Source organism: Vitis riparia, chromosome 9 (genome assembly GCF_004353265.1).
Source record: "Vitis riparia cultivar Riparia Gloire de Montpellier isolate 1030 chromosome 9, EGFV_Vit.rip_1.0, whole genome shotgun sequence".
In the NCBI taxonomy this organism is placed as follows: Eukaryota; Viridiplantae; Streptophyta; class Magnoliopsida; order Vitales; family Vitaceae; genus Vitis; species Vitis riparia.
In genome coordinates, this window is record NC_048439.1 from 19,034,315 (window position 1) to 19,046,534 (window position 12,220).

General features: G+C 35.1%; 1 protein-coding gene across 1 annotated transcript; it reads right to left on the reverse strand.

Annotated features, from left to right (window-relative positions):
- Window positions 1–210: 210 nt before the first annotated feature.
- LOC117921891 (putative disease resistance protein At3g14460) lies at window positions 211–4,218 on the reverse strand. Its single transcript, XM_034839837.1, has one exon. It carries the CDS (start codon window positions 4,216–4,218, stop codon window positions 211–213), a length of 4,008 nt encoding a protein of 1,335 aa, XP_034695728.1.
- Between the last annotated feature and the right edge of the window lie 8,002 nt (window positions 4,219–12,220).

Genomic DNA, 12,220 nt, shown 5'->3' on the forward strand with positions numbered 1-12,220 from the left:
AAAATCCTTTTATTGTTACAAGAAAAAGTCTAGAAGTATCGTTTGTCCTAAAGCAGGAATAGTACCCATTAATGACTGACTGAAAAAATTGATAAATGGAAGGGAAGCACAAACTAGGCCTGTAATGAATGGAGTAAAGGTGAAAGAAGAAAGTACCTGAATGAAAATTGGAGTCCCATCAGTGTAAAGTAGAGGTTCCATGCATGGGCCTCATGGTAAAATGACTTCCTTATCAATCTTTATGCTAGGAACATGAGCAATTTTGGGCCATTCTTTCCCTTTATCCCTCTGGCACCGTTTCGTTAGCAGAGAACAGCCCTCAATTCTAAGCACAGAGAGGGAGCCTGGCAACCCCTCTTTTGGAAAGGATTTGAGTTCATCACAGTTGGAAATGTAAAGCCTTTCAAGAGAGGTGAGATGCTGAAACCCCTCCTTGGCTAGAGATTTCAGATTTGGAAAATCCTCAATAATAAGAAAGGTGAGGGTGGAGGGCAGAAGCCACATCTCTGGAAATGGGTCTGATATCTCTTCTTTACATCCTCTCAAATAAAAATTTTTAAGAAATGGAAGCCTTTGCAAGCCCCACTCCATCCTGTGCTCCATGAGCTTGTAGCAGTTTGAGATGTCAAGTAAAGATAGATTAGTTGGCAGACCCTCATCAGGAAACGAAACAAGTTCTTGACAATCATATAATACCAATATCTCAAGGGATGTAAGGAGGGTGTGCATTCCTTGGGGCAGTGACTTTAGCTTCTTGCACTGTTGGAGAATAAGCACTGATAGGTTGGGAGCTGACAATCCTCCTTGTGGAAAAGACACCAGATTCGGACAATTATTGATGTACATGTAATTAAGAGATGTGAACTCAACATGGTGAATGCCATCTGGAATGGAAAGGGACTCCAGATTTGTGCAGTTGCTCACATAGAAAAACTCAAGCTTTCTGAAGAAACCTAATGGGAAGGAAGTGAGAGAATCACAACTACTGTTTATAATAAGTGTTGTAAGGGAAGCATAGTAGCTGGGCATCATCTCCTCAGGCAGGGGTAAGTCCAGCTTCCCACAGTCTTTTATATCAAGAAATTTCAGAGAAGCAATGCTGGGGAAGGACCTCAGAGAACCACAATCTTTGATAGTCAGCTGTTGGAGACAAGTATTGTTTTGCATCACCGCATCTTCCAAGGACTCCAGAATGCCGCATTTTTCGATGTCAAGCTTTCGAAGCATGGGTGGGAGCCCCATCTCCAAAAGTGACTGAAGACTTGAGCATCCTTTGATAACCAACTGTTTAAGAGAGTTGAGCTTGTGTAGAATTGGTGGTACTTCCCTTAGCTCTGGACAACCATCAATGGTCAATCTTACAAGAGAATGAAGGTGTTGCAATTCCAGTGGTATCTTACAAATATCATTGACAATTAAAGAAGTAAGTGAGGTGATGTCAACAGCACTTCTAAACACCACATCATTACATTCTGTCAGCTTCAATTCACAAAGGGAGGGGACCATTGGAAGAGAATCCACTAGCTGCCCACATTCAGTAATCTCAAGTTTTGTCAAGAGAGGAAGGTGCTTGGGTATATCGCCTTTCAGCTTTGGACATTTCTGGACATAGAGCTCTTCTAGACAAGGGAATTCAACTTGAGAACAAGTCCATTCCTCCCACTCCAACATCTCTTCAAACTTCAGTGTTTTCAGGGATCCAAAGGGCTTAAAGGAAGATGAACCAGAACCATTCCCACAGAACTCTGGACCAACCCTCTGCACTCCAATTTTCACAATAGAGAGGCCCTTGAGAGACTGAAGCTGCCCAATTGGTGGCAAAGACAAGCAGTTTTTACAGCTTTTGAGTTGCAAGAAAACTAAATTCATGAAAGAAGGATCACCTAACCAATTTGGAAATTTTGAGCCATAGTAGTACTCAATAGTGAGGGTTTTCAACTTGTTGTGAGGCTGTAGGTTTTCAAGAACTCTTGTTTGATTCTGCAAATCACCAGAAACTGCATTACAATCCCATCCAAACACCAAGTGATCGAGCTTTCCCTTATCTTTCAAATTAGCTTCTAAAGCATCTGCTGCACACACCACATTCTGCAAGTTCAAAATCGAGAGCGTTCCCCCAAGTTGTGAAAGATCCCGCAAATCCTTAATTCTTGCTGCAGTATGCTTCCATCCAACAACAAAAGTAGTCAGTACTTGAAGGTCCTTCAGTCTATTAATTCCCATTGGCATCCCTTTTAATTTAGTTTTACTAATATCAAAATAACGCAAGTTGATGAGTTTTCCAATCTCTGATGGCACTTCAGAAAGAAAATTACAGTTTGATAGCATCAACGTTTGCAAGTTGAAAAGCATACCTATTGATTCAGGTAATTTATGGATTGCAGTGTAGGAAAGGTCCAAATAGCGCAAATGCTTCAACTTTCCTACTGAATCAGGCAAATGGGTGATATGATAGTGAGACAGGGAGACAACCCGTAAGCATCTTAATGTTGGCAATAGATGATGACTAACTATCTTGGATAGGTAGCAAGTAGAAACTCCATGAGGCATAGTCAATGGTAAGAAAGTTCGCAAATTAGAAGTTTCATGAACAGGATTAAATTTCTTGGAGACATCAAATTCTTCTCGAACGTATGATAAATATCGGACCCTTTTTGAAATTTGGTTTTGTTTTCCAAATTCCAACCTAAAAGAAAATTCTCCAGAGACAAATTGAGTTAAATCATGAATCAAGTCATGCATCACAAACAATGACTTGTCATGATTAGATTGCTGAAAAAATGATCTCAACAATAGATTGTGAAAACATGTTTCACCTTCTTTTTCTACTGTCTCTCCTCTTCTTGAGCCATTAACCAAACCTTCTCCCATCCATAACAAAATCAATTGCTTCTTTTCAAATTCATAACCCTTTGGGAATATAGAGCAGTACGCAAAGCATTGCTTCAGTTTGGTGGGGAGATAATGGTAACTCAAGTGTAGAGCTGGAAGAATACTACTTTGGTCAGCGGGTAAATCCCATATTTTGTTATTCAACATTTCCTTCCAAGCATTCTCATCTTGTTTAGAGCGTAGGAGACCACCAAGCGTCTTTGCTGCCAATGGCAACCCTTTACATTTCTTCACAATTTTCTTACCAATTAGTTCCAAATTTTGCAGTGCATCTGAAGTTATGTTTTCAAAGGCAAGATGTGCAAATAAAGACCAACAATACTTGTCAGATAGTTCGTTAAGATGATAAGAAGCAGTAGTGCGCATAATTGATGCAACATTTTCATTGCGAGTAGTTACCATGACGAAACTACCGTGTGCTCCAACCCTAAAAGGAGCCTGCAAGACACTCCAGTTGTTGGGGTTCTCATTCCATATATCGTCTAAAACAAGCAAAAATCTTTTCCCATTCAATTCTTTCTTCAAACCATCTTGCAGGAATTGTAAATTTCTAGAGTGTGATGAGTCTTTAGTGACCGATTCTAGAATAGCTTTTGTTATTTCTACCAAATCAAATTGATCAGAAACACAGACCCAAATTCTCGTATCAAAATGGTCCTCCACCCTCTTGTCATTGTAGATAATCTGAGCGAGGGTTGTTTTACCAACCCCACCCATACCAACAATAGGAATTACCCCAACTTTCTGATCAGCAGATACTTCATCTGATAGCAACAACTCCATAATCTTCTCCCTATCAGCATCCCTACCAAAAACCCCAAACTCATCTACCAGGGAAGTAGTCAACCTTTCCTCGGCCGAAAATAAAAACCCTCCAACGCCTTCCCTCAAATGAAGGCCAAATTTTCGGTTTGCAATGGTATCTAGATCCTCAGTAATTTTCTTTATCTTTTTGCTAATCTTGCCATTGAACACGGACCTGCTAGGATGGAAAGTTGGGATGAACTTCCGTACCTTGCTGGAGCTGGGTTGAGGTCCTTCTGTCAAGCTGTGTCGATTGGCTTCCGTGACCAGCTCGTCCAGGACATCTTCAATGTCGTAGGCCAAAGCTTTGAGATCATCCAACCAGACTTTTACTGCTCTCTCCTTTATCTGCTTCTCCTCAGCATCATTCATCACAGCTTCGATATGCAGCAATTTTTTCCTCCATTCTTGGAGTGTCATGTCAACTTTCTGCCTTCGTGCATACTCTAACAGCGGGCCCGCGATCAACTTGTCAATCACAACAGCAAGGAATGAAGATACAGCTGCCTCACCCACAAACATGTTTTCTGCGGAAACAAAAGGAATCGGCAACTTAGAAGAAAAACACAAATGGGATGAGTTTTTGCTGAGAAAGCCTTTGCACTGAAAACCAGAAAGATTGCAACACTTGAGCCTACAAGTTTCCAATTTTTGGTTCTCAAAGTCTCCGTCAAATAAAGAATAAAAATTGTCCTTGTTAACTTTCCATCAATTACTATGCTTTTAAACTTAGTTTTTTTCAAGTCCTTTTCAGAGAACCCCACACTTTGGATTGCTCAACAAAATAGTAAATGATGATCAACAGCAGTCCTTAATATTAATGCACTAAATGTTAACTTATAGTTCAGAAACCTCGAAAAAAAAACTCTGACATAAAAGTAATACAACTTCAGAATATGCTTAACATTGAAGGAGTGGCAGAAGATGCTTCATGAGCACAACAGATACCAGTAAACATCTTTAATATGACTATGAATTAAGATAGTAAGGTGTTAAGAAAAACATGGACATACAATTCACAAATTATCTAGCAAGCATTGTTCTTCACCCTTTCGAGTTCAATATTGACTGAAGTTATTCTCCTTTTAAGTTTCAAAAATTAAGATGGTAATATGGGAACGTAGGAAGGCAACAGAAATCTGTATGCCTACTCTTCTCCCACAACTGAAAGACAAAAGTGCCAAATCAATTTGAAGACAAAATATTTCAGAGCAAGCAAAATAATATTCATCCAATGGCTTCCACCTGCACATATTTTCAAAAGGCTATGAGACATGATGCCATGCTGTTTATTTTTCTATATAATTTTTCTTTGGGATTTTCCTAGCATTCTGCGGATCAACATGAAATCCAGTTCATCAGTACAAGTCCTACTTAACGGGTCTTTTTTAATTTCAGCTCCACTTACCCATTGCAAATTAATTCTCAAATGTGCTTTAAATCAAAATCTCATTTATATCACAATCTTCATACACTAAGTTTCAGAAATCCAAATTCTGATATGGATATAAACTATTAATTAAATTCAAAGTTTAAAATTATTGAATAATGACATGAAATTAGTGAATAAAATAAAAGAATATAAGGGTAAAATTATTTTTCTAAGTAATGGGTACTTTATTTTTTATACCATTTACGATAACAAGGTTGCTATACTTGTGGAGTGACTTTTACCAATGAAAGGGTTGACTGGAAAATAGTGATTTCACAAAAATGGGGCAAATTGCCAAATATTTTATATGGTTAGGAAGCTAGTCAACAAAAAGTGAGAGTTATATGGGTCCCTCCACAGCCCCAAACAAGGAAAAATGAGAGGATGGGTGTATTTTTGCCTTTTAGCAAAGGGTCCTAGTCAGTGATAATGCATTTTGATGTGGGGCAAGTGCTGAGAAAATACCTATTAAAAAAAAATACCCTTATCAAAGAAAATGCAATTTTTTTATAATACTTATTTTTCAATAAGATATGTGATACCTTATCATAATTCTTTGATGCTATCCCCAATGCGCTTATTGTAATTGAACAATGTTCTTTGTCATGAAACAATGGTTTTTTGTTTTTTTTTAAAAAAAATAAAATAAATAAATCACCCTTTTCTCATTTTATCTATTACAAATACATTGGATCGATCCATCATCAATTTCCATCTACTCTTGTTCACAAACTAGAAACTAAAAATTTTGAATGCTTTTTAGAAGCTAATGTTTCCAAGGCTTCTCTTGTTCTTGGATGTCAAAAGATAGAAGATTAAAGGACTATGAGGGTGGGGTTGACAATCTTACTACATATGTAGTTCAATTTTTTGCAAATCATAGCTTCATTGAATGCTCATGCCTACAATGAAGGAATTTGATACTCCAAACTCCTCAAAATATTAAAGAACTTTTGTTCTTTTATGAAATTAATTAGAGTTGCCATTGTTTTGGCATGGGAAGGCAGTTCCAAGTAGTGAACTACCAACTATAAGGGAAAACATTTTGATAGAATTCAATTTGGTAACATGGATCATAGAATAGAAATTGTCCAAGTTTGCACAAGATGACTATGAGGCTAATTTGGTATTATTTGAAATGTTACTTGAAGATGTTGAAACCCTTATGCCCTGACTATAAAAACTTTACAAAGGTATATGCTTTGGTTAAATTATAGAATCAAAAAGCAAGATATGGGTGGTTTTATAAAAGCTTCTCAGAGCTATTAAGATTGCCTAGTGAAATGTTGCCTCTTAACAATGAGTTGTCATTGTCTATGTATGAAGCAAAGAAAACATTGAATGCATCGAAAATGGAATATGAGAAAATGCAGGCATGTCCTAACTATTGCTTACTTTAAAAGAATGAGTTTAAAGATGCGTCTTCATTCCTACCTATGGTGCTTCAAGGTGGAAGGTGAATAGAAGACAAACCAAGCAAAGTAAGGTAGTTCCTACTAAAGTAATGTGGTATTTTCCACCTATCCATGATTTAAGAGAACATTTTAGTCCTCAAAAATCACAAAAGACCTCATTTGGCATGCACAAGGAGGAGAATTTGATGGGAAAATGTGTCATCTATCAAACTCCCTATAATGGAAGGTAGTAGATCATAGATAGCTTGATTTTGGTGCAAAACTTAGAAACCTTAGTCTTGTTAATTATTGTAGTTGATAGTAAAAATCCCCATAGGTTTTTAAGTAGTAGACATAGTTGTTGGCCTATAATCATGATCACTTATAACCTTCCACCATGGATACGCATGAAGAAGAAATTTATGATGTTATCTTTGCTAGTATTGAGTTCATGACAACCTGTTAATGACATAGATGTTTATTTAGCACCTTTGTAAAAACATCTCAAAAGTTTGTGGGAAGTAGGAGTTAAAGCTTATGATGCATATCCTTGAAAAATCTTTACATTGAGGAATTTTTTATTATGGGAAATCAATGATTTTCTTGCACGTGGGAACTTGTCTAGTTTCACAATTAAAATATATTTTGCTTCTCCAATATGTGGGGAAGAAACCTACTCAGATTGAAGCATGGGGAAAAGAACTCTTTTACAAGCCACAATCATTTTCTTCCTTGCAATAATCTTTTTATGAAACAAAAGAGGGCATTCAATGGTGGGCAAGACTTTTGATCACCTTCACAACCATTGAGTGAGGAGGAAATACTATTGAAAATTAATGCCATTTGAAATTCATGAGGAAACAAAGGGTTAGACATGATAAATCCAATGACACTACTACTAATTACTGACAAAAGAAAAGTATTCTTTGAACTCAAGTATTGAAGGTATATTCAACATATATATATATATATATATATTCTTCATAATTTGGATGTGATGCACATCAAGAAAAGTATTTGTGAAAACATCATTGGTAAATTACTCAACATTCCATGGAAAACAAAGAATGGACTCAATTTTCACCTAAACCTTACAAAGATGTGCTTAAGGTGTGAATTGACACCAAGGTTTGAAGTGAATTGAACTTATCTCCCACTTGCATGTTATACACTCTCTAGAATGCAGAAGAAGGTATTTTGTCAAACTTAATTTAGCTTACATAAAGGTTCCTAAAAAGTATTGCTCAAATTGTAGAAACCTTGTGTCAATGAAAGATTTGAAGTTTTGTGGTTTGAAGTCTCATGATTATCATACATTAATGCAACAATTCTTTCTTGTGTCCTTATGATCACTTTTGCTAAAGCATGCACGACATGCTATTGCTAAATTCAACTTCTTTTTTCAATGCTCTATGTAACAAGGTGGTTGATGTGTCTGCTTTAGATAAGTTATAGAGTGAGTTAGTAGTGCCATTATGCTTACTTCAAAAGTATGTCCCTCATTTCTTTGATACATCATGATTCATTTAACAATGCATTTTTCTTGAGAGGTGAGACTTTGTGGATTTTTTTTTTATCTTAAATGGATTTATCCATTTAAAGGTTCATGACAGTATTAAAGAGGCTATGTTTGAAACTATAATCACCTTGAAGGTTGTAGGGAACCCTGGATTTCTCTGTTCCCTATCCCAGGTTCAAGTTAGGTACATTAATACTCCCTAGGGCTCTAAATCCTAACAACAAAAACATAAAAATACAATTTCTATTAATAGGATCTAAAAGAATATTGTTATAGAAAACTTTAACCATGATTTAAGCGTTCTCAAATCAATTCCACACAATGAAGAATGTGTCTAGAGTATTCGGAAGTCTCATACACTTAAGATCTTCTCGTCCAATGACTCGAACCACGACCTTAGCACTTCAAAGAGTGGACTTTGGAATGAAGGATGCCTTGGCTCTCTCTCACACTCTCTACAAAGTGGAAGATGATAGTCAAAAGCCTTAGAAACCTTTACTACTAAGGTGGTATTTACAGGGTTTCCCTAGTGTACTTAAGTGACTTGAGCCCACTTGGGTTTTGGTCACTTAATCTACCCCAAAACAAATCTTAATTGATTAATTAACCACATAAGGTCATCTAATTAATCAATTGGCCCAATTCAGAGACTTTGTCCACTATCCCCTACTTAACCATTCATAATTACCAAAATGCCCTTATGCATAAGAGTGAACTTAAAGATAATCTAACCCTTATAACCCATAGTAATATGGTATATAAACTTAGAGTAACGACCACTAGGACCCATAAGGGTACTAGCTCCCTCATAATTCAATTCTAAATTTGATCCAACTCTTACTACAAATAATTAATTGCACTCCTGTACCCAATGTAAATAACAATGAGACAAAGGTCAAATCCATAACCTACCATCCGCTAGATATAGACTCCCCATGAATTGGTGTTTCTAATATAACAAGGTAGTGTTATCACTTATCAAAATTAATTTTCCAATCATTAAGTTATAGATCTCACTTAATATGTGATCAATTGACATACTCTAGCTCCAATGAGCATATGTTAAATTTTCACTAAAGGAAATGCTATGACCATAATCTTCTAAATCACATGCCTTTTGGATCACCCAAGGGGACATATTGTCTCAATCTATGAGTTATCATGGTGTTTTTATTAAAAATACCTATTGCCACCAGCCTCTATCAATAGTGACCCAATTCATAGGGATATGTGACCATCTTAAGGTCTCACCCATTAGTCAAAGTCTCTTATTGACTTTGTCACAAGCTTAATATTCTCTCAAGGTTGAGAGACCATGCAATATATTAGTTTGGTAAATCATGACAACTAATAGTCTTACGTCATAATTCATTGTAGGTTTTGTCCAATGTGCATCACATATATTAGTGCATTCAACAAGGAAAAAAACCATCCTACTGACCAAAACAAGTTCTTCCTCCAATTAGGAGGTAGTGCACTGCAGTCTCACATAGATTGCCCAAATCCATAAATCGATTGTAAACCTCTCATCACCCTGCAAGGAACCCATGACTTAAATCTTCTATGCAACTCTTTATGCATCTAAGTCATGTACAATGCAAGTGATGTGGGTTTTTATGCTCAAATAACCAATTAATGCATTTGGGATAATAAAGGGAAACCAAGAAATATAAATAAATGAGTCTTTCTATGTTACATCATGTCATACTTTATAGGTCTCAATGCCAACAAAGTTCACATTGTTGAATGCTACACTACAAAGGAAGTTATCAAATTTCTAATAAAGCGCTTATTAAAAATAAATGCAATTAGGATTCCTAGTGGCATGAACATTGACCATCAAGTTAGAGCCCTTATACTTGGAAGTCATATCACTATAGTTGATTCCAATTTGTGGTTACAAGAGCATCATTTTGTGTTTGAGAATAAAACTATCATTCAACTTTATATCAAGTAAAAAACCAATTATTTTTATTTTGTCTAGTTTACTTTAACTAAAATTTGAATACTTATTGTTACTTTGTTATACATATCTTCATAGAGAACACATGAAATGGTTGAAATTGAATGTTCCATGTCAATCTAAGAGATAAAAGTGGCTATAAGAAGAGAACATGCACACTTTTACTCATTGGTTGTGAAAAAAGGTAATGGAGTGATTGTAAAATTTTCAATATTTTTAGCACTAATCATAAAATGGATAACTGATAGTAATTAGTTCTTTATATATATATATATATATATAAAGAACTAATTACTATCAGTTATCCATTTAGGTCAAAGTTTCCATTGATTACTAAGAGTCGATAGATGAAACCCTTAGGTGGATAGCACATGGTCCTAGTGTCATGAGCACAAACTTTCCCCACAAGTTTTTCACATCCTTGTGGTGCTTTGAAGCCCTCTAAGCCAGCTTAGTCATACCTTATTAACTCCCATGTGTATATTTTGTAATATATCTTAAGCTTCCTTAAAGGTATTTGCACTTCAAAATCTTCTCAAAAGTACTTCATCCGTGGCTTGATAGATGATGGTGAGAGCTTTCTTGTCTCTTTTCCTTATTTCTTTCAAAAAATCTCTTTGATTTAGGGATAGAGTGGCTTTGTCTTATGGCTCTTTATAGCCTTTCTCTATAACCTCCCATGCATCTTGTGAATAAAGAAAAGCCTTTACCTTGATACTTCAATTATTGTAATTATCTTTATTGACTTGGGGGACTTGAAGTTGATACATCTCCCTTGCCATCCTTTTCCTATGGCTTAGATACCAATTTGTTGAAGTGATAGGTTAAAAGAGAAATACAATCAATTACAAAAAGAAAATAAAACTAGGGACGATTAAAAATTTTATTATCTTTCACCAATCTCTCTTTTTCAAATATTACATAATCTTTTATTTATAGAAACTCATACTTAACTAAATAGAAACTCCTAATAACAAAATATAGAAGTACCTTCTATAACTTTACTTAAATATAGAAACTAGAACTAGCATTAAAAATAGAATATTCTCTTTTGACTTACAATGATTAAATCTAATTCTACACTACAAGGAAAAAGATATATGGTGACATTTATAACGAGTCACCATAAACATAGGGTGTCACTATAACATAGCGTCACCTTCTCCACTGACACCATAGAGGGTACCAATTGGTGACATATTTGGAAGTGACACCAAAGTAGATAAATGGTGACCCATTCGGAAGTGACACCATATATATCTAGTGATGATGGGGTGTCACATTAAATGCATCATCTTTGAGTTATGATGTCACATTAAATGCATCACCTTTGAGTTATGGTGTCACATCATTGTAAATTATTGTAGAAAATATTATTGGTTTTAGTTATAGATTTTTGTAATGCTTATGAATTAATAAGATTAACCTGTTTATATTTTGTCCATAAATATAACAATCATATTATATTTAACTCATTTTTCTGTAATGTTTCTAGAATAACTCATAATGCATTGATCATCTAATAATATTTGTATATCAAATGTTCACAAAAAATAGTACATCCAACATATCAAACCCATCAAAACTAAAAAAGAAGAGTGAATACATACCAAAACATGATTTAGATAAAGATCCTAAGATTCATGTATACCTCCATTTCATAAGCATAAAATCGGCTAACTATAAAATGACATAAAAGTCCCATTTAAAAATCTAAATTTCTCAGTACCAATTAAAGTAACGTTTATGTCCTACAACGTATGACATAAGAGTTGCATTTAAAAACCCAAAATCTTGTTGCCTTCTTCTTTCTTTTTATTCTCCATTCCACCCTCCCAAGAGTGTATACCTGCATTTCATAGTTTAATGAGTTTTATAGATTTTTATTGAAGAAAATAAACATGGATCGATGCTATCATAAATTAACAAATCTAAGAACTATTTTTTTTTCTTTTTTTCAAATAGAAACATTATTCAAAGAATAAGCAATACTATACAATACCTATGGAAAAATTCATGTAGTAGCTAAGGGACTCACCATGCATGGTGATCATGATGCATCAACATGATTCATGATTAGTTGTAGTACAAAAGTAGCCCATTCTCCTCTAATTTCATCGAATTCTACTTGAGAATATGTTTTTTTATCACCAAACTAAAATCAAATAAGAAAATAACATTAAAAGGCATAACATTTGGAAGGCTAAAACTATGTA

Excerpts from the sequence above, each read along its gene's own strand:
- LOC117921891 (XM_034839837.1), bottom strand. The coding sequence starts at position 4,218 with ATGTTTGTGGGTGAGGCAGCTGTATCTTCATTCCTTGCTGTTGTGATT.